A 24974-nucleotide genomic window follows, 5' to 3' on the forward strand; every position below is an offset into this window, starting at 1 on the left:
GAATGCTTTTATTAGTTAGACATCCATGATTCTGAAAATATTATAGTGACTCATTGATCAAAATCAACGATAAGTGAAGAGAAACAATTTCAGAGACATGTGTACAAAAATATTTTCCAATATTTTTTATTTTGTTTTTAAATTGATTATATTTTTTTTCCAAAATAATCCAATATTTGTTTTTCTGAGAGTTCAACTGAAAAACTCAAGCATTAAAATGTCGAGATTCCTTTGGTAGGTAACAACAGTGATATTTAAACCAGATAGTTAGCCACATTTACGTAATAACACAGCCTAAAATAATTACCTTTTCGTGAGACACAGTGTTATTGTTGTTGGCCAACTCAATTTCCACAGTGTGAATTTGATATCCAGTAATGCATTTGTTATTTCATGGGATGACCAATGATCGCAAGCTCGAAAGTTAATAGTCCTTAATGAGGTAAACTGTGCACCTGATTGAGTTACACACAAGAGTTGGCTGGAGGCTGTCGACTCATAATCCTCACAATTAATTGATAATGACGTCGTTTCTAATTTCATTAAAAGTTTTATTATTTCGTCATTATTGATGTTTTTTAAATTGTGTCCAACATAATAAAGTATCAAAACAACCCCTCTGTTGGGTAATCTTAATATCGCTCACGCTCTATCGTCTGGCGCAGGTATAAATTCGGTAGCCTCCAGTGTGATTTTATAATTCTAGTTTCCCAGGCATTTATTAACCACATTGTGACGTTGATACTTTGTACAGATCTTTAAGGTACGTTTTTCTCTATTACGAACGATCGTGCTCCCCCACCGCCGCTGACCTTTTTCTTCTGAAATGAGAAAAAGTAGTTATTTGTTAGAAGAGAATGTATATATAGTATAAATATATACCCAAGAGCTATTGGATTAAAAAGTTTAACAAATAAAATGCAGACATGACAATTTTCACGCGGTTTATTTTTGTTTTTTTAATGTGATTGGTATTGAGGTGTTCATTTCTGATATATGTTTGTACAATTGGGGTTATCTTAGAAAACAAATGAGGAGGATTTAATGTTTCCAAAGCAAAAGTTTGCATTTAAAGTGTAATAAGATATCTCAAAATAACTAAATTATTTGCGAGTTTATCAATGTTTGACAATTCCACGTTATATCCACAAAGGATAGAAGTGTAAGAGTTATCTTCTTATGGACACTTGTTGATTATGACGCACTGACACAATTGAAAGTCTCTTGACTCTGCAATTGTTACAACGCGTTACAGACCCTCTTCGTTTTTTATGGATAAATATTCGAAGAGCATGCTTTTGAAACCACTGAAATGGTTTAGTGGCAGTAACAAAGCATAGTATTCCGGATCCGTTAACGAGGTAAGCGGAGGATTGTATACTAAAAGAAGATAGTCGGTAGCCCCTAGTGTGATTTTATCATCGGTTTCTAAGATATAAGCACGTGATTACTGACTGGACATAGAATAATTAATACAGGTGTATAATGTATTATGAATTTTATGAAAGGGGTGAGAAAATCTTTGGAAAAGTAATTAACAAAGGCAGCCGGTTCGGAAATTTAATTATTTTCCCAACATTTTCGTATCCCGAGTAATATGTTCAGCTACAATATATACACATATAGCTGATATATCTGTTCCACCAGAAATTACGTTGTATTAACATCGGTGTCTATGCGACACATATCATCCTACTGTTGAATTTAGACACTTTATTTCGTGTGCAATATGATATATGATTCCTCGTGTGTGTATTTTACCGAAAAATAGTGCACAGCTGCTATTATAAATTTTCGTTGCTGCAGCCAATGGTAATGGTCTTTAATTCGACGTAAATGTTTGTCGAAACGATTAGAAATGTACATGCACGCGTGAACCTTCCTCGATAATACTCACTGATCTAGGACAAGTCACAGACGGTGAACGGCTCATTTGTTTGCATTTGTCATACACGGCAAAGGTGTTTCGAGGGACATGGCACGTGCATAGTTGATTGTCAAATAATTAATTTATATATTTAAGCCAATGTGAAGTATATTAACCTGTACTATCTTAAGAGATCGTATACGCAATATCACATGTAAATGCTTACCTGTAGCATCTAAACAGACCGGGTAAGCTGCTCTCTACACATAATTTTTCAAGCAGTTTTAAAGTCTTCTCGCTGTCTGATTCTGTATCTGATCTGCGTTCTACTACAGGGTATACATCTATATCACTTTCAGAGTCTGTAAAAAATAAGTGAAAAGATCAAATTAAAATCTCTTGAATGCATTTTTAACCTACAGTAAAGCTTTCTTATCTAATAAGCTGGATATGGATTACATGCACTATTTTTATATTTTCTAATAAACACGTAATAACAGACAAGTACTCATTTTTCTGTTCCATTCTGAGAGCAGTTTTTCTGTAACGCGTGCTTAGCATTTACGTCAACAGCTTTCAACTAAAAACGCCTGTCGAGCGTTCGGTTTAAAATGTTACGAATTACCAATTTATGCGAAACGAAACGGTGTTAAATATATTATCAAACTAATACAAAAGTAAACGGTAAACATTACACATACCAGATCACGTCGATGGTAAATGTCAGAGTTACTTGTTAGAATGTAATTAAAAGTAAGGCCGTGGTCAAACTGTTGCTGGTAAATTAATTAGTACCGCTTTTGGCATGGCACAGGGACATAGAATGCAAAATCCAATATAATCCTATAGCACCCATTGGCACCCCTAATGGCACGCCCTTAGGTAGGGGGTACCTATCGACGTTGCAGATGTTTCAGCGTATACATCTCCTAGCAACCGCTTCCATTTAATAGGGGTGGGGTATTGATCGACTAGACGTCGTGTGAGGTTTTCGCTATATCAGCACATTTATTGATATCGCAACCGGTTCCACAGGGTCTAGAACTTACCTCAACCTATGCTACAAGTTAAAGAATAACGATTAGACGAATTTGTGTAGAACATTTATAGTATCATCCTCACGATAGAATTAAGATGGGTTCACATTTATCCTTACATTGATTACCTACTCTAGCATAGACATTAATACAATATTCACATACATGTATACACGAGATCCGTTTACCACCCGGGCTATATAACTCTGGTAATCTGTCTTTGATGGCACTCTCTTTCCCATAAAACAGGGTCTTGAAACTAGACCGTTATAGGGAAGCTCACTCTCTCACAAATCGGGTACGTCTGATGCGCGGAGCAAAAAGCTCAATTGTTTCGGCAAGTTACGCCATTTTACATAACCGATTTGAAGGATAATGAACTTGCCTAGAATGGTATGATTTAAAGACTATAGGATCATACAGGTGATTGCACTCCATGACGATGTGACAAAGCGGTATTTTTTTTATACTACTGGTAGGCATGATGTCACAACAATCTATAAAGTGTTGACTGTAAAAAGCCAATGCAGTCAACCGATACGGCCAGTAACTGGACAATAGGTGTGATTTATATAAACTGTTCAATATAGGTATTGTTTTATTTTAAAAATCACTAAAGCCAATTTATGTAAATTTTATTTCGATGAACATATAAACTATGCATAAATCAATTGCCTGTGCACAATGCTTCATAGTAAAGTATAGGTCGATTTATACATGTTATTATTTCTGTGCGGTTTGGTTATACTCGTTTCGTTTAAGAGTACACTTGCTTTTCACCTTTTATTTGTAAAATCAGAATTATTTTTTCTCAAACGAGCCAGTCTTTGAAGGACTCGCACAACTGAATCAGCCAATCAGCAAGTGTTTCATACGATTGTAATTCCTACCTAAAATGTATACAGTGCCCTGAGTCATTCAAATATGTCGTTCTTGACATATTTTATATTGACAGAAATCTACAGATGTTGAACTTTAGAAAAACGTATAGTTTTAATAGATTTTAATATGTGATGGCGGATTGATATGGGGTCAAATGTCAGGGGATATTCCCGTCCCACTTCCGGTTATCAAAAGCAGACGCCTATAGCGCTCTTGTGTTGCATTTCCGTTGCACTTTGGTAACGTTTCCATACAACTTGTGTAGACGTCCCTCCAACAACGGACGTGTACGGGTCTGTATGCATAGTATTACGTGTTCATGTTAGTGATATTGTTTCCAGATATCTAAATAGATATGCAAGATATATTGCAATCCAATTGAATGAAACTTAACATAAAATACATATGTAATAAACAGTTTAGCCTAATTGAGTCGAATCTGATGTTTCGAATATCCCTTTTTACTCGAACAGGTCATCTGCCTGCGACTATTACCTTGCATATACAGTTTTAACTTAACGAATATGCCGAGCGAACATTAGTCAAATATCACTATATAATAGATAAATTCTGTTTCAACCGTAAACGCTTCCCTTTCAGACCACAAAAAGTTTACTTTGTAAACATATGTAAGATCTGATTATAAAATGCGAAACCTTTGTTGAATAATTTAGATATCAATATCCAATGTGTATTAGAAACCAAAATAATCTACTGAGAAAAGCAGCTCAATGTGTGCTAATTCGTGGAGATTTATAGTAAGGTAAACTTTGTTACATTTTTCTATCGTTGGGTCATGTGTAATATTACATGGTTTTCAAATCTTACCTGGCTGCCATGAAAGTGGATATTGTCTCTGGTCCCCTCTTTTGCCAAAACGACCCTGTGGTCGCCATTGTGGTGCTCCGTCACCGACGGTCAATGTGACAAAGAACACTACACACAGCACTGTTATAATTTCTGCTAGTTTCATCGCCTGTAACAGTTAAGGAAGTAAATTATCTACCAATACAATGCTTAAACAACAGATAAGCATAACACCAGTCTTTTAAAAGTAAACCGACATTAGGATACATTTGTAACATATATAGGATTTTGTGCGATATATTTGTACCTGTCCTATAGGACGAATGCTTTTAATATTCCTATCATCTTCGACAGTATGTTTTCTAGTTAGAATTGTGTTACAAGATATTTTCTTAAATTTCAATCTTTGTTAATATCGATTGACTGAAATATCAATACATATATTTTCGGCTTGGCAAGGGAGCTTAAATGGTAATGGCCATATATGTGTGATGGTATCACTTTCACACAGAGTACTCCTTAGACCCTTATCTGTGTGTTTCCAGAGGTAATCTCTCCGCAGGCTAATGGTCTGAGAGTATCTTTCGAGTTGCTAAGAAGTATCGGTGGACGAGGAAGGGAGGACTCTTGTTGTAGATAAGGATCTATATCTGTCCCACATTTGCTCAATGACATAGATGGTCTCGCATCATCAAGTCAGCAAATAGTTTATATAATGATCTGTTTCATTGATAAAATAAACGTTAGTCGACTATCCTGACTAATCAATGACAAACAAACACTTTTGATATAGAAGGTTTAACATGGTGAGTCAACAACTCGTGGCATATCATGCAAGAACAAGCATTGACGCTATATAATGCCTGCCAACAAAAGTGCTTCCACTAACCACAAAATGTACATAGAACAGCGGTGAAGGATTCAGACGAGACAAACTATTACGCTAAGAAAACAGAGAACAGCTCCGCAGGAACACCAAATATTTGATCGGTCGATAAGGATATAGTATGATCCTGTGTGGCACTTTTGAGGATAATCAAATTGCAAAAGATCTTGGTAATCAACCATTGCTCGCGGATAATGGCGAACCGTAGTTTGAACAAGGATAAATGGGTGACTATGACACGTGGTATCCTTATATGGCCTGATTGTTAGGGGGAAATGGTTGTCAAGGCGCGGGAATCATCTTCATGACAATATTCCCCACGACAATTTACAACCGACTCAAAGTCCATGCCTTATCAACAGCAACTCTTTGTCGAAGTACATTATTCGATTTTTTTTATGAATCTTTTATGAATTTTAGAAGGACTTTTGCTACGTTTTAAAAAATGTCCCGTACTAATTTTATCATAATACAATCGTTACAGATATATTTTTCATAAATATACTCCAGACAATTTCAAACATGTCTGATCTTAAACACAATAAATGAAAGACAAACCTGTGCAATGCCTTAAGTAACAAAATGCCTACGTTTGGTTAAGTTACGGCAATAACTGTAATTAATTAAAAGACCTAACAGAGTAAATAAAAAGCGTATACTTCCCATTATTTCTTTCTAGATGAATATTCACAAGTTTTACACAAATGCCTGTTATATTAACATACATTTGCTAATATTTACATATTTTTTAACTAAATCAATTACTATAACAGTGTCTACTTACGGAAAAGCAAACGGAGGGTGCCATGTCTACCGTCTTCACGGAGTTAACAACCAGAACTCTAAATGCCTCCCAAATGCCAATGACATGTTGTTACAACGATAAATAATGGTAATGTATAAAATTATTGATGACAGTCACACTGTTTTGATACCAACATGAATCCATATTGAACTCGATGATCTCGATGAACAGATGCATGCGTCGGTTTCATCTAAATATGCTATTGATTCTTAGAATAAATAAGAGAGAAGTTTAATTAGGCCTATGATTCAGTTGTGCTAGAGTGATTATAGACACTTGAAGCAGTGTATCCAACAGTGATCGCGTCCTAGCAAAATTACTTAACAACAAAAATATTTAAATGGCCTTGAAAATGTGTTTGTTGTAACATCAATAAATCAGGTGGTTGAACCACGCCAATCTGATTCAAATAAAAGTTTTCCATCGTTCTCCCAATATATACTACCATGGTATCTTAATGGTTGAAATAGCTATATGATGACATATTGTATTTACTACCAAATTGTATAGGTGCCATCACGTGAGTCTTTTACGTTCATCTTACATATGATGCAATGTAAATATGATGCAATGCAATTAAACATAAAGCCCTAACGAGCTTCATGCGGTATGGATGTAACCGATTTGTGTTCATACCGGCATAAAAATAAATAAAAAAAATACGAAATTCAATTCCTATTTGTTTACCATAGAAATGTCAAATGTATTTGTGAACAGTGCCCGGATAAAAATTGTGAAGACAAAATATGATGTATAAAATATTATTATTAGACATACCATATATCGTTCACACCGAATTGGTATTTCTACTATTACATGTATCTTTGATTATGACGTTTCAGGAATCACTGGACTCTTAGTAACAGAATGGTCATTTACATAAGCATGACATTGCTGACACATAACAAATACACTACAGATAGCCGTGGAGGCGAACTCGAGACCGACCTAACACAATTAATCTAAGATGTATTGCTAGGAAACTGCGTGGCGTTCTAGACTAAACAAAGACGACCCAATACAATAGATAGTATGCGGAAAGGTTGATCCACTTGATTTGATTTCCTTCATTAATTACGTCAGGTGGTGATGGTTTCTAGGGGAGAGACAGCAGTTTGCCATTTTATCCAATACAAGACGAGCACGTCGTTGACACTTACTAAGAATTTAGCATTGAATGTTAATTTTTACCCTTAACAAATGATGCAAAAAATCAGTATTTATCGTTGAACAAACGATACATTGTTAAAAGGCTTCAGAATTTAGTAATTCTGTGAATACAAATATGTGAATCTTTCGTATTCTTGTCTTTAACTCCATTGTACGAGTCTTGACTACAAGATGATTTGATAAGTTTCAACCAGTTTTCGATATGGAGTGAAGTGTCTTTTTCAGCATAATACATGTACAATGCAAAATAATATGCCCGTTTTTTGCGTTTTATAACGAAATTGAAACAGAAGGAGAGAGAACGATAGACTATACAAAACTTGGCATAAACCTTATATATTTAAGAACGATGGCCAAAGGATAACTTCATATAGCCTCAAACATCCATATATATATATACCATCCTTGCCGAGCTGAGAACTGAAAAGAAACCAACGGACTTTTCCTTCTGTGAATATCAATTTACATTGCTCTCGCTAAACAAGAGACAATCTCCGTCAATGCTGATGTGTTTATATCACAGCATATACTGTAAAGTTGATACCAAGTCTTAAGAAAATCAGATTGACGCTTAGTGACAATTTGTTCGGCCAAGTTTATGATTTATCAAGTAATTAGCAAACGTTTATATTTAGGTAAGCAATCAATAGATCAAGATGTCTGTTACTTAAGTCGATATACAAGTTAAAGAAATAGAATGTGTAGTAATGGACATAACCTGAATACGTGTAACTTACAAAATATACATAAATGTATATATATCTGTAAGCAACCATTTGAATCATATGCATGTTACAAATACATATTGTGTATTGTTGTATATTAACTCAGAGAGGGGTACAACTCCCGCGTAGTATTGTCGCATGGCGTACGTATATATATATGTGTGTGTTATCTATAGAAGATGCAAAGTATGGAGTTACTAACACGATTTGCAGCAAACATGCTAATCTTTAGCCATTTAAAAACAAGAAAGAGATATGAAAAATAATATAGATCAAGGAAACATTTGTTTTATACATTTTACCTACGCATCGTAGATACGCATCATACTCTTTTATTGTGATGAACCCGAATCGTCTATCACATAGTTACAAGCATTTCATGTTTAAGACTAACGTCATGTGTGCGTTTATATATTTTGATAGTGTATATTATGCTCACCCGTCATTTCATTTTACCCATTTCTTCGGTTAACGACATTTTGATGTACAATTGTGTCTGGGAAAGATTACGAGCAAATGTGTATGATATGATACACACATAAAACTGAAACACAACAATAATGACATTCGATGTTGGTAGTCATGTATCGGAATTCAATATTGCTAATTGCTATGACTGGCCGAAATGTCTCCAATATGCCAGATAAAAGTAAACGGAAAGGTATATCAATTCCACTCTCATATAACGCCTAATGGCGCCTTGAGTCAATGAATCCAGACCTTTAAATTATTCAATCAACTTTTTGGACCACCCAAGTCTTCTCAAATGTCAGAATACATTTCAGTTTCTAAATACAATGTGTTGTCTCAATCGTACGGACATATTCTTAATTTCAGCTTCAGAAAAAAATCTCTATGTCATACATGTACACATAACTGTATACTATTGTTTAAGACAATACTACTGTAATCACACTATTGATAAGGGGAATACGAATTGGAATTGTAACCATAAGTTTCAGTTTTAAGTAAAAACATTCAATGATCATTTTGAAATAATTTCCAAGACATAGCTATAAAATGCATAAAAGCGCTTGTGATTAATATTTTGGTCCGACCGTACGCCATTCCGTGGAATATTTGTTATCGACTAGAGAGAGATTCGTTTATGAACTACATATCCCATTTACATTACACAAAATCACAGTTTATTTTTTATCGACCAACCTATAGGATTAAGGGTCCTTTAATGTTTCGTTATCGTACATTGTATACGCTAATTATTCACTTACGACGTGATTTGGCCATTTTGGTGGAATCAAGCGACGGCAGTATCAATAAACATGATATCAATGAGGCCTACACGGATATCGAATTATAACCACTATAAACATGCAATGAGAGCGGTTTATTGACATCGGAAAAATAATTGTTTGAAAATATTGAAAAGACAAAATCTACAAAGTGGCCTTTTCAAAATGTATTTTACGGGGGGCCTTCGGGACGTTTTTAAAATAAACATCTTAAAAAATGAGATCGAGCTAATACGAACGAACAATTTATATTTCAATCAGTTCGCCAATATTATGTAAAACAGAAATAAACGTCAGAAAGTTACAGAAGTACATAATTATTTATATCACAAATCGTATATGGTATGTAGGACCAAATGTTGAAGCTGAAGCTACCCATTTGTTTATGCTCAATGTAAATCTAAAAATATTGGTTCAAAAATATATTATCAATTTAATAAGATATGAGTTCTAATGATTTTTTTATAGGAAAGATTTCGATATGTCTACATGTTTGGTAAAGTTTGTCAATGATGTAATGGTTTCTTTTTCAGACGCGTTTTGAAAAATCATATCACTTGGAATTTGTTCGGACTGAAATCTTGTTATGCCTCAGCGAATTACCATAATCCTTACTGTATAAAACATTTAAATTTCAAAGAGATTTAAATGTACTTCTCGACATTCAAATAACCTTGTTGCAGAAATTTACTAGAACTCCTAATGATCGTTAAGCCATTTACGAATCGTCCCTCAGTTCATCTTCTCTAAAACAGTTGCCTTAAGTTTAGACATTAATTTGTGTTACTACTGTAAAACATATGTTTTAAAACCTTAATCCAGCTAACGTATGGAAAAAAATGCATTTTAAACGAACAATATGTCAGGCTTCAAATTCATTATAGATGTCAGGAGATGATGAATTCTTACCTTTTACCGAAGAATGCTCACTGACTAGACAGACGTAAGATGTTGTTTCCTTGGCGAGTGCAACAGCGGTCTTATCATACCATGAGGTGGGAAGTCATTTAAAATCATAAGAAATATTCCAACATATCAAGGTATCTGATCACTTTGGGGAAATCTGTCCCTATGATGCTGTCTTCACTGAGACCTCCGGTAATATAATTACATTTTAATGACGTAAATTAGCATCGCGAATGTATGGATGATCTGAGGGGACAACGGATAAAGGCACACAAGAGACTCATTCTACAAGGTTTTGATATAATATTATGACTTATCACGAGTCAAATATCCAGTATTTCACAAAATTATTTTCTATTCGTGACAGTAATGTCAAATGCCAATAAACGGTAACTAGATGAAGGAGCGGCTCCATTCCCAGTGCAATAGCAATACTACACCGCGAATAGTTCTTGAGATCAAATAATAGGTACGGGGCGCATAAATAAATCTTATATGAAAATGGCAGGTCAGGTCTGTAAACATTTCTATTGCTACTCAACCCATTGAATGACGTATTTTGATGTATTAGTATCGTCATGTCTCATAGCTCTTCATTTGTTTTATTTTAGTTTTCCCCTTTAAAAATAGGGGATCCTAAAACAAAAGACTTCTATGATAGCAAGAACGCTTAAAAGTAAGAACATTCAAAGCGATATGTTCCCCGTTATACTCTGTTTTAGTTGTATTTCACTTGTTTTTCCGATAAGATTTTATTGAGAAAAACTTGTTAAAAATCAAAAATATCTTTTATCAATTTGAAATAATCAACGCTAATACAAAATAAGACACAAAACTCGATAATTAAAATGTGTGTATTAAATTATTGTGTTTAGAACTGAGAGCAAGGAACGAATAGTGTAACATGGAATGTCAACTATTACACTGTACATATGTTAACAAGATATAGTATGATAATATACATGTTTCACCTTTTGTATTTCTAGGGATTGTTTTACGTAAAAGGGTGGGGGCGGGTTGAGGGGGTGAGGATAGCGTTAACGAAGCCTTTAACCCGTAAAAGTACTGACAATAGGATAAAATGAATAATAAATACATTTATACGAAGTAAAAATAATAAAATTTAAATCAAAACGAAAAACTTAAAAAGGAAAATAATCAACAACCAAACAAAAAAGACACTGTGGATGTTAAGTATTCTTCAAACGTGACAAAGCAAAATAAGTTATGCAACATTTTCTCGACTTTCAATATATGATCCTATAGTATCATATCTTACGTAGCTAAATGTACACGAATAACAGCAGCTTGGAGATAGCATCTGTAATCAATCTAATCTATTGTCATAGTTCTCAAATTCCTAACGGTGACGTAAAACATCGGCTAACTGTTGCTAAATCATCATTTTGTAATATTCCAAGCGAACTAAATCTCTCCTGGTGTTACAATAAATCCCGGGTAAGCGAAATAACATAATTATTATCCTTATTCTTCACCTGAATGTATGAAGCCTTACACGCTTTATCCCGTTTTTCTATAAGCACTTGGATAAATTATATTTAAATAGTTATGAAACCTAAAAAATAAATAAAAAAATATATACTTCATAGAATATAAAACGATTGCGTCATCGGGAAAATGTGAAAAAAATACCTTTTGCAATCTTACATTAAAACCCCCATTAAACTTTGGTTAATATGAATTGGTATCTAACAACCGCTTGGTTTAACGGTTAATTACAGAAATTTACGTTTATTTGCACCATGCTTATTTCCACGAATGCGCTGCTTAGTTACGTACAGTTCTCCATAAATTTGTGACGTTAACGTAATTTTTGAGGCATGCGTAGTGGTAGGATAAAAGCGTGGCCACCTGCCGTTAGCTGTCACATCGGGTGAGAGGAGTGTTATGGTGCTGTCATGAAAAGCTTCACAAACACATCCGTACGACTGAAAAGTAGTGTTAGTTTTCATATTTCAAAATGAAAAATTATCTTTTTGCCTACGAACTCTTTTTAAGCAATTTTCGACCCTCGTTTCCTTTTTGTAATTTTAGAATACTTCTCCCTAAATGTTTCGGTATTTTTTTTTTCATTTGAGGTATTATATTCAAAAGAAGTTAGTGGTATTGAATACGGTATTAAGCTGGTAAGAGAAACGTGTACCTTTGAAGTTCACTGTGTACTATATATATTTGTCGAAGTTGATTAAACATCGTCATCATTATATAAACCATCCAAAATATACGTATTTGGAAAAAAATATTGATTTCATTAATATTTAATTTACTTGTCTGATAAAAGTTGCATATACTTACTGTATGTAAAAAGTACATGTGTGTGGGCCTTACTCATATCAAAACGACTTCATTACATCAATATATGCCTCATTTGCGGACGAATAGGACAACCTTATACTTGCAGGTACTTTGTGAATATCATAAAAATAAACCAAAAAGACATTTAGTAGTTAAAACTGGATTGCGAAGATAAGCTAAAAAAAACTAATTTATATAAAATGATATTTAAAATTTCGCCTACATCCATTTGGGTACGACATTAGTCATTGGGCATTTTAGTCGCTGTTAATGAAGAAATATGTTAACATGTATACATTGTCAGTGGTAATTGCTGTAAAAATAAATTTCAATAGATTTTGTCTAGAATGTATGTCTGTGCAATACATATTATCGAGAAATCAAGTCTGTGTAAATTGGCTAGTATCGGATTGGAAAAGCGTTAAACAGCACTACGTTGTACGCCGTAAACTTATTTGTCAAGGTTATTTCAAACCAAATTGGATTGAAAGGTAAAGTTAGTTCGTCATTGAGAATGTCATATAGCTGTCAAAGTCAGATACAACTATAAACTATCACAGAGACAATGTGTTGGCTAATATAAACCTGAATAAAACTTAATCCCCTTTAGACCGGAGTCGTTATGAAACCTTGGGGTATTCAATATTCAATTCCATTATGGACTATCAGTCATTCCTAACCCTTAAGTTTTGAGTACTTAACGTGTTTTCGTTATGTTGTATATTTTTTCTCATCTTATCTCTTATTGCGCTCCTTATTCAAAATATCAGGGGGATATTCCAATAAAGGTGACTTAGTTACAATGACGATATAATTTAAGGTGTCAAGTGCAATGATTTAGCTCTCTGTTGTGCATATTCACTCTCTTTAAAAATAAATGGGATTTCTACACAAAACAATTCACATTATTTTTATCAATTACTTACCAAGTATTTGTGCAAATTCAATATTATCCTTGTAAACTAAAAGAAATGAAAACATAACTAGTATTTAGGTTTTAGAGTTAAAGTCACCTTACACGTTTTATCATAAAAGTTATGTAATAAGAACGGTCTTATAGTTACTGGTTATCTATGTACAAAAGTATATTAATGTGTACATTAGAACTGTCATTTCTACTCTTTCTAAATTAACATATATATTGTTGTACTAATAAAGCATAGATAGGTTTATGTAGTTTGCATACAAACAAGTATATAAAATGGGTTGTACCAAACTACTTATTGGTGTATACTACAACACAATATTTTCATATATGTGACACCAAATGTTCATGCTTTGTATAATTTGGACTCTAAAACAGATATTTGCAAATGGTTTATCAAGTAAAGCCGATATGCAGAGGATAGTAAATACCCTATGCCGTTTAACGTTCGCCGAGTGAAATAATCACCATTCACCAGAAAAATCTGTGTTCGCCCGGTGTTAATGTTGCCCTCTGTAATAGCAACACTATGCATAGTCAGTTTTGTGCTTAAAGTTCCCTTTATGATAGGTTCGCTCTTTTTCATTGAAGATTTTAATTGTGGCTTACATTTCCAAATATAAAGCATTTAAGTATCCTTCCTTTCTAAACTACGGTAACTGCCTGGTTGCAATATGCGTATATGCTTTTTATTTTAATAATGACCCTCCTTAACGCGTAATAATTGACATTGACATTTTATATAATGTCTTTTCTTTTTGTATACCAAAAGGATTGGATAAAACGAGTAAAAAATCCATTCAAAGCAATAGCGGATCGGTAAATATCTCAACAGGAGCCCTTTATGTTAAAAGTGGCAATACTTGTCACAAGAGAATCATTTCAGATGATTATACGCTACGTGCAAATGGCATTTATATCGACTTGTTAAATTTCATGAACTTGAAATAGCATCTTTTCTGTGACAATGACGCTTACTGCAGTTTTTTTATAAACACAGAGTGATTTATCAAATTTTCATATAAAAGGTTACTGCTTTTCAAAGCGACCTTTATTCATTTCTCTTCCTGTAAAAAGAAATATTTTATGTAAGTATCAATCATACTTTCTAAAAGCGGATACCTATATACGGTACATAACATATTGAAAGTGAATCATTGAATAGAGTTGTTATTTGTGATACAATTTCAGATATGAATCGAACATACTTTTGTTGTAGCTATGATTCATGTGTCTCCGTTTGCATATGAAGACGATATGTATTGTCATTTACATTTGTTTCCAGATACCAACCAATAATACATAACATACAGAATTTTTTGAAATACCCTTACGAGACTGTTGAAGCAGAAACACTTTCTTAAATCAATTTCAGCTAAATTTGAAGAAACACAAATGCAACTGTAACTAATCGCGAATAGTTTATCAGTCCTATTTTAGTCTGGCCCTTATAATTGCATCATACAATCCATTTTCTTAACACAGTTGATGATGCTAGAAATAACAAATCTCACTTGTATGCATATGAATATCAGAATATCTAGCAATCACCTACAAAGCTATAATTCAAAATCTTGTTTTGCATAACTTTCATATGAATTGGAAACGAATGTAAAATCCTGTTTATCATACCGTTGTGACATTACAATCGGAACAAAGGAAATCAGCGGCAAATTACAGCCCCGCTAGGTATTTTTTAATGTAACGTCATTATATAGGCTTTTTATGGGTGTTTAGACATTAACAATGGAGGAGTTGGGTAAAATGTAAACTGGAGGGTATAATGTAAACTGGAGGGTAAAATGTAAACTGAAGGGTATAATGTAAACTGGGGGGTATAATGTGAACTGGAAGGTATAATGTGAACTGGAGGGTATAATGTGAACTGGAGGGTATAATGTAAACTGGAGGGTAAAATGTAAACTGGAGGGTATAATGTAAACTGGAGGGTATAATGTAAACTGGAGGGTAAAATGTAAAATGGGGGGTATAATGTGAACTTGAGGGTATAATGTAAACTGGGGGGTATAATGTAAACTGGAGGGTATAATGTAAACTGGAGGGTATTATGTAAAATGGAGGGTATAATGTAAACTGGAGGGTATAATGTAAACTGGAGGGTATTATGTAAAATGGAGGGTATAATGTAAACTGGAGGGTAAAATGTAAACTGGAGGGTACAATGCAAACTGGAGGGTATAATGTAAACTGGGGGGTATAATGTAAACTGGAGGGTACAATGTAAACTGGAGGGTATAATGTAAACTGGGGGGTATAATGTCATCTACTGTTAGTCGTATATCAATTACTTGAAAAGATTTATTTGATCACTACCCTTTTAATTACCCGATAACTACCCCTTTGACTACCTGATCACTTACCCTTTCGACAACCTGATCACTACTCTTTTGACAACCTGATCACTACCCTTTCGACAACCTGATCACTACCCCTTTGACTACCTAATCACTACCCCTTTGACTACCTGATTACTACCCCTTTGACTACCTGATCACTTCCCTTTTGACTACCTGATCACTACCACTTTGACTACCTGATCACTACCATTTTGATTAACTGATCACTACCCTTTTGACTACCTGATCACTAGCACTTTGACTACCTGATCACTACCCTTTGACTACCTGATCACTACCACTTTGACTACCTGATCACTACCCTTTGACTACCTGATCACTTCCCTTTGACTACCTGATCACTACCCTTTGACTACCTGATCACTACCCCTTTGACTACCTGATCACTACCCTTTTGACTACCTGATCACTACCCTTTGACTACCTGCTCACTACCCTTTGACTACCTAATTACTACTCCTTTGACTACCTGATCACTACCACTTTGACTACCTGATCACTACCCTTTGACCACCTGATCACTACCCTTTGACTACCTGATCACTACAATTTGACTACCTGATCACTAGCACTTTGACTACCTAATCACTTACCCTTTGACTACCTGATCACTACCCTTTGACTACCTGATCACTAGCACTTTGACTATCTAATCACTACCCCTTTGACTACCTGATTACTACCATTTTGACTACCTGATCACTTCCCTTTTGACTACCTGATCACTAGCACTTTGACTACCTGATCACTACCCCTTTGACTACCTAATCACTACCCTTTGACTACCTGATCACTACCCTTTGACTACCTGATCACTTCCCTTTGACTACCTGATCACTACCCTTTGACTACCTGATCACTAGCACTTTGACTACCTGATCACTTACCCTTTGACTACCTGATCACTACCACTTTGACTACCTGATCACTCCCCCTTTGACTACCTGATCACTACCCTTTGACTACCTGATCACTACCACTTTCACTACCTGATCACTACCCCTTTGACTACCTGATCACTCCCCTTTGACTCCCTGATCACTTCCCTTTGACTACCTGATCACTACCCTTTGACTACCTGATCACTACAATTTGACTACCTAATCACTACCCTTTGACTACCTGATCACTACCCTTTGATTACCTGATCACTACCCTTTGACTACCTGATCACTACCCTTTGACCACCTGATCATTACCCTTTGACTACCTGATCACTTCCCTTTGACTACCTGATCACTACCCTTTTGACTACTTGACTTTAAAGTGTCAGTTTATATGTTGTATAAAATAACTGTATTTATCGACATGTTTTCCTTTATGAAAAAGTGTTCCTTAAATGTTTGATACAGATACATAAGCAACAAATCAACAAATGTTCTTATATTCAATTTAGTTAAGTGAGACCAAAACAAACATGTTGCCATTTGAAATTATATTGGCACAGCCGCCAAGTCGTTAAACCAGAAAATATATCGTAACCGTATTAAAAGAGACAAAATCCTTGAATTAACGGTCAGCTTTTATTTCTGAATTACCGCCAAAATATAGACCTCGCGAATCAGGAAGTTATACCAGTTTGTGTTTACCTTCTTTGTGCAATACCATCAAATAATATGTACGTAACACATAAGTGAGGCGCATCACTGGAGACGTCACTGCCACTTCAGTTAGTATCAGTACAATGCTAATTTTATTTCCGATATGTTTATTGCAGTATGGGGTCTCATAAAACGTGTCAAACAAAATGTCATAGCTGTCGTCATTATGACCACATCATCTCGGGGAGGATAATAATGACATTTCAATCTAACCTTCTGGTGTAACCTACTTAGGGCACTTGTTTATGCTTAAGGGAATTGAAGAGATTCCTTTAAATGATGAAGTACAACTCGAACACGCTTTAATCATTATCGCACATATATAACGCACTAGTCAGCTTTAAATATCATTTTTGAACGAACATTTATCATTATCATTTGCGTGTGTCTTGTGGAATATTGTTACTCTAAAAAACAAAAATATTGGATGATGTATTTATGAAACAATTCTTTTATAAATCAAACAATCGACATATTTTGTGGCATAACTTAGAAGTTAGAATGGACAGGATTACACAAATGGTATATATATATTGTTTGTTATTTCGCCTTTATGTTGTATAAGACGGTATGTCAGAATATTAAGGGTTCGGGTTGACAAGTTTAATTTTTCAGTATATATATTCAACTCATTAACGCTTTTGATCTTAATAAACCGTTGAAATTAAAATAAAAAAGGGAAAAACATTCTTTTTATTTGTATGTACCATGTATAAAATACATAGTCAAAATATTGAACACAATAATAAGTAAATGCATCCTATTCCATCTTTGCGTATTGCAGAGTTATCTTCTCTTGGTAGCAGGTATTACGTCACTTGTTTGTGAGAGTAACGTCATCAATTTTTTGTGAAAACGACGTAATTTTCTCACACAGACCAATGACGAAACAATCAATACCTGCTCCCAAGAGAAGATAACTCTGCAATACGCAAAGACAGAATAACTGGTTAAAGAAATCAATTTCGTATTATTTGGTTTGACGGTCAGGTTCAACTAAAAATAAACGACATTTTAAGAGAACGATGTCTATTTCATCTGTCCGAAATACGCTATATATTTATCTATTTCTGTATTTCTCCTTAGGAATTATGCAATACATACATTTCCAGTTTGTAAACAAATTTCTTTAAAAAAAATGTCATTTCCGTTGATTTGCGATATATTTACGCATTATCTATATATTGTCATTGTTGTTATACATTAACATGACTTAAAAGCATACTATCAGAAATAACAATATGTATATTGCATTTTATACGCATTTTGATCCACGTCCTAATCCCATCACTTTGGTTGTATTTTGCTTTCCAGTGCCAGAAAGAATCTATTCATTATTTAGGACGGGTCAGATTCAAATACAAGGTTCATAGGTTCTACTTTGCCTCTCTGTGCGCTGTTAATTAATACGAACACAACCGTACTGAACTAAGGGAATTAAAAGGGACCTAAAGGCACCGACAGGAAACTGACAGGGAACATATGTCATTGACGATTCGACTCGGTCTAACTACACAAAGTAATCACTTAAAACTAAGATTCTAACATGCAAATTCGTTACTTTCCTACAATTCATATAAATAAAAATATCAAGCACCTTCAAACACATCAATCATGGCGTTAGAAATGTGAAGTCCCAGCGGTTTTCTAAACAACAGTGAAATCAGCACTTTTAGTATTCTAAGTAGCACTTGCAAGTACATGTACCAGGCGTTCGGCTAAAATAGAACGTCCAACTCAAAAACAAGGTGATTGACACAATAAAAATCAATAAATACATGAATGTGAAGGTATAGACAGAAAAGAACTGCCACATTACCCCTGTATAACATTGCACAATGTGACTGTATTGAGTAGGATGGGAGATTGTCATCAGTCATTCTTGTGGAAGATTGAAATAACAGTTAGACCATTTAATCATCCATGTAATGGAAATCAATACGTTGTTTTCTTCGTCGCACGAGGACATGTCCCGGGACAGGTAAGTGCGTACTATCGCTTTCCCTGGTAGATGAAAGTCATACAACGTTAAGTGCTATTGGTTGTCGTTATCTTTTGTTAATTTAGACTTGACCAATGCTAGATTGTTCATCTATATACAATTAGCATGTTTTTTGGTTAGCACAAATACTTACTGTGAAAATATGTTTTTTGAGAAAAATATAAACTAATTTTCAAGACACACTTTGGTCTATCGATCATTGAATTTAGAGCTTTCGTGTGTGAGACTGTGGTCTGAACACATGATCAATCTGGTATAAAAAAGCAAATATTAACACAAGCAATTAACACATTTGGGTTAGTACAAGATTCACTCAAAACAGGTGATTTCTCCTTTAAAATATTGGTAATATATACAGTTTACCAGATTACAAAAACTACACTGCGCCATACAGCTATTTCGGCCTTTTATGCCTCATCAGTGATGATAGGAGCCAAAAGTGCTGGAAGTCCAAATGTTGATAATTACTGTTGAAATAGAATGGGAGGTGCGGAAAACCTATTCTTAATTTCAAAATTTAAGAATTTAAACCTGTTCAATTTCCATTTAAATACTGGATAAAATTTACATGGTATGAACATTGCCCCTAATTGAAAGTGATTACTCGGGCTATTAAGGTTACGGTAAACCTCAGGAACAACGAATTCCACCGGTAGAGTCTATCACCTTGTATCACATACAGATGATTGCACCTGCTAATGTGGTAACAGATGCAACGTACCAAAACTGAATTACGCTGCACGATACCGCTATTTCGTCATTCAAAGTCTCATTGATGATGCTAGGTGCATACAAATACATTGGAAATCATGTGGGAGAAAAGTTGAATTTATTTAGAGTAATAATAATTGTTTTGTTGCCACTTTTCTATTTTATTTTTTGACATTTTATATAAATGTGCATAAGTTATTATTATTTTTTTTATTTTTATTTTTATTTTTTATTTCTTAAAACGATTGTTTACCTCTTAATCATAATATATTTCAGTAAGTGCTCATACAATGACTTGCGGTTTCAATGTATATGAGGTGAATGTTCGTTGGTACGGTGACTAGAAATTATAAATTCGATTCCGAGGAATGTGACATTTTGTAGTCGTAATTAATCTAATTTCAGACGAAATGCTATTCTCTATGGTTTTCAAATACCTAATATCGATGGTAATCATTCTAAAATTAGCTAGTTTTAATCACGGTTACTGAAATTATTATACAGCAAATACTACGCAATGTTGACAGGCAATTTCACAGGAAATTAAACCGTGTTACTGGTGTTAGGGTAAGTAGGAAACCATTGTAAGCAACCGTATAGACATGGGAGGACACAATTAACCTTCATTTTCAGTGATGATAAAGTATGACCAAAAAACCAAGGAACAAAACGGAAGTTGGAAGAAACTATCATGAAGATTAATAAAACAATGGCTGCGAAACAAAACCACCCGGAGGAGTGACTGATGCTAGCAGGACTTAAAGGTACTCCAAGGTACGGGATGTAATGGACAATAGACAAGCTGAAGGTGAGCTCCATCTACGTGGAAAATGAATTCTCACATGGCTTACAATCTAGATGAAAACTAATTATACTATGCAATAAAACGTAAGTTAACTGTGTCCAATTTTATTTTTTTTATTTTCGAAAGATATCTCGATCTCTTCTTTGTCCCCTCTCTTACCTACAATTTTTTCTTGTCATATGTATATTTAAGTAGCTCTAACATTGCGTGATATGTATTGTAATCAATTAATTTTTGTCGAAGAGGACTTCCAGAAGTTGGCAAAACTTGTGTCCAATTCGTTTGCAACATCTGTTATTTGCAATAAAATATGTTTAAATCAAATCAGCAGGACTTAAGGCATCGGTTATGATGTCTTATGTGAATCCAGGAAAATACGTCTAACAGCAATGATAAAAGAGAAAGATGAATAAGTCTACGTCGATAGATGTGATGTTGGGTTGGGGCCTTGGTCAACACCAACACCTACTTATCATCATCAGAATGATAAACTTTTCGAAAGTAAAATACTAAATAACACTTCAGCTGCAAATACAAAATAATATAAACTCAACTGTAAATAAGAAATGAAAGTGAAAATACAAGAACAAAACGAAACTCGCCGTCATCAAAAATGACAAAACAAACTCAAAATCGACTTAAAATTAAGAAGTATATTCAAAGTAAAGAAAAAAGACAAAATAACTCAACGAAAACACAAAAGGACAAAACGTTAATCGTGAAATAAGTCAACTACAGTCGCCCCATAAAGGTTCATTCTTATAGCAAACATTTCCCTCCAATTTTGAACCGTTTGGACATTTTAGATATCAAAAATTGGGATATATTATTATATAATGATATTATTTAAATGTCATCATTAAAAATCAAATTAAGATGACGTCATACTTACAACTATAGATGAAGAACATTTAAAGGCGGTCAACACGTTTTCTATACAGTACAATGGTACCGGTTAGGCCTATATAGCACTTACATATTCTGATTAGATAGTTGCACTGTTTAAGATTGGATTCTACAAGAAAATTCCATTAGCGGTGATGATATTCGAAATTGTGAAATTATCTTGAACGTGATTATTTTTTTTCAAATAACGTGAGATATGTCTTCGAGCATGAATTTACTACGAGTAGGTACTAATCTAAGAAAAAGGATATATCGCTTAACTTAGTTTTCATCGACTGTTTTCCGCTTTTTATAAGTCCCGTTGTAATTCATTTTGAAAATAAAAAGATTATTAAATCCGTCTTTGTAACTATATTTGCAAAATGTTGAGATGATGAATATAGTGGGCAAATTATTTTTATTATCGTTATAACTGGTTCGGACGTTAAAAAAAGTTTAAACTTGTGTTATTGAAACAAACAAGTAAAAGTTTGTTACTTTGTTATAAGATATAAAATACGTGTGAAATGAAGAGATGTTTGCCTTAATTAGTATTGTTATTTTTTTTAAACAATGCATCGTCTATCCAAATCTAACAGATTATGGAAGAAAGTAATACATCTATTGACATTAAACGAGGTACTCGCTGTATTATCTTAACCTACATAATATTGTATAAACCATTGAAACGCATCCTGAATATGATTTATGCTGATTATTGTGCCAAATATAACAAAAATGGCTTGTTATAAGATTTGATATATATATATATATATATATATATGATAGTAAGATTTGGGTTGTTTAATTACTTTTAACTATATTTTTAAGTACGATTATATCGACTGTAAACAAGGCGTTATAGCTAAATAATTAATAACGTGAACTTACAGTATTAGCGTTACGTCGCAAACCTACACGTAATTGTGGAGCTATAGTAAATACGTGGTAATATAATAATGTGCTCATATTCATGACTGCTAATATTGATTAGTATATTTAAATATGTTAGCTGCGATGTAGTTTGACGTCTCATACACCACACATAAAGGGCGTCAATGTGACACCACAAGTGTCATACATACTCAGCTAAGTGTCAAATGTAGCTACAAGATCGACAGCGGTAAATGTCAACAATAGATTAACAATGTTAAAATATTAATCAAAAACTGATTAGTACATTATCTAAAAGTTTAGCTATGTTTATATTGAATATAATGTCTGAAATAAATTCACCTTTGTCGATTTTGGCTGTTACAAATATATATCATTACATGTAAAATGGGAAGGGGTAAACGTATGTCCTAAATCGTAAGTGTTAATAAAATTAAATCAGCAAAATAAATGTTTAAGAAATTCAATAAGTAAGAAAATAAAACTAAAATAAAACAAGGCCAGCTTGTCAATCAAAATAATAATGCGTTACCTTAGAAACCATTTTGGTGTTTAGCTGGATCTGTCTGGAGAGGAACTGTAGTAAAATCCAAAGTCGGGGGTTGCTCGTTCTTAGGTCTCCCTCTTTGAGCGTCTGTTCACACTCCAGTTGGAACCAGAGATGCGAGGTGACTTATATATGGCCTCATTGAGCCCTTTGACTGGAAAACTATAACCCTGAATGATTCTGCTTCATAGGGCAAGAATGTATAAGCGAGCGGGGAAATGTTCCGGCAAAATTTACGATTTCCGAAATACAATTTCGATCCGGAGCGTTCACTTAATGTCAATACTAATTTCGCTACGGCGACGGAAACTCGGGTTAATGGGGAGAGGGTGGGGAAAGGGTGACGTCACAATCCCGATTCACATTATATACACAAGAGAGTTTAAGTAAATTGTCGCTCTTTTTCAGGCAAGAAATGTTATTCTGGCGTCAATTTATATAAACATAGCATGGCTAACTAGGTTATTTTATGTTTTCACACCTTTGTTCAGTCTACAGTGTGCTACATATCAAACGCATTGTAAAGAAGTAGGCAGGCTGTTTACCGGGACGTGTTGGCGCATGTCCACGTAAGGAAACGTACTTTATGGAACTGACACTATACTATTCAATAAGGAGTTAAACAGTCGTTTACATTATATAATTCCATATACCAGAGTCACACACACTAGTTTAACATCAAGACAAAATAAAATAAAGTTAAGTCCTCAAGGGAAACATAAGCTCGGATTCATAAGATAGCAATCTCCCAATGGAAGACTAGTGAACTTTCCGTTTATACATATAAGATCTTTAAATTACATTATTCTCCAATAAATGTTCTATTTTGAACTTCTTATATAACTTGATGGCTTTATCAGTTTCGATAGACTACCTCGGATTTAAATGCCATGTTTACATAGGAAAAAATTCCATAACTTGAGAAAATACATTAATCTTGAACAAAGCAAATTATAGTATCAAATTATTGGTAAATCACCAATAAATGCCTTCTTATGGAAACTTCCTTTCATGATGCGAGTGAATGATATGCTGTTTATTATATCTTTGACATTTATCCACATTGCGACAATTATGGCCATAGTCAATAACTTTTGTCATTTTTAAAGGAACATGTAGCATTATAATGAAAGAATCGTTCATGAGTGTAGGATAAGGAAATTCCATCCATTCTTTTTCTTCAAATTTGGTAAGACCCGAGGTTCTGTTGAGGGTTTGCACCAATTATTTTGAAAATTCCGAATTAATAACATACTCATTGCTTCTGATTTCTTTAACACAACTGAACCGCGTTTCAGAAAGTCATATCTTATGGAAACTCGTGTGAGATTTTCTGATTAATACTTTTTTTTTGATGTTAAAACTATTTCGTCACTTAAGTCAAAAGTATACACAAAAATGTTCACAAATATAACATTTGCACTGTGTTGTATCTTTGAGCAAGATACTTTACTCTGCGTGTTCCAGTCTACACAGCTGTTAATGAATATGTGGTTGGGCAGTGCTAGAATTGTTGAATGCTAGCTGTGAGCGCCGAAATGGCAGCTCCGGCTGTATGCTCCCCAGGGAGGT

At 34.1% G+C, this 24974-nt stretch overlaps 1 protein-coding gene across 1 annotated transcript; it reads right to left on the reverse strand.

Annotated features, from left to right (window-relative positions):
• Nucleotides 1-23491, reverse strand: LOC110467469. The gene is made up of 4 exons (XM_021524657.1): nt 23388-23491; nt 4615-4762; nt 2094-2229; nt 1-821 (listed from the first exon to the last, which is right to left on the reverse strand). Exons 1-4 carry the CDS (start codon nt 23397-23399, stop codon nt 779-781), a joined length of 339 nt encoding a protein of 112 aa, XP_021380332.1. The 5' UTR covers nt 23400-23491; the 3' UTR covers nt 1-778.
• Between the last annotated feature and the right edge of the window lie 1483 nt (nt 23492-24974).

This window comes from Mizuhopecten yessoensis, unplaced genomic scaffold (genome assembly GCF_002113885.1).
Source record: "Mizuhopecten yessoensis strain PY_sf001 unplaced genomic scaffold, ASM211388v2 scaffold11173, whole genome shotgun sequence".
NCBI classification, from domain to species: Eukaryota; Metazoa; Mollusca; class Bivalvia; order Pectinida; family Pectinidae; genus Mizuhopecten; species Mizuhopecten yessoensis.

Bases quoted from the DNA above. Each gene is read 5' to 3' on its own strand.
- LOC110467469 (XM_021524657.1), bottom strand. The intron at 2,230-4,614 runs GTAAGATTTGAA...TATTTTTTACAG, and splicing joins TCCACTTTCATGGCAGCCAG to ACTCTGAAAGTGATATAGAT. The intron at 822-2,093 runs GTAAGCATTTAC...TTCTCATTTCAG, and splicing joins GGTCTGTTTAGATGCTACAG to AAGAAAAAGGTCAGCGGCGG.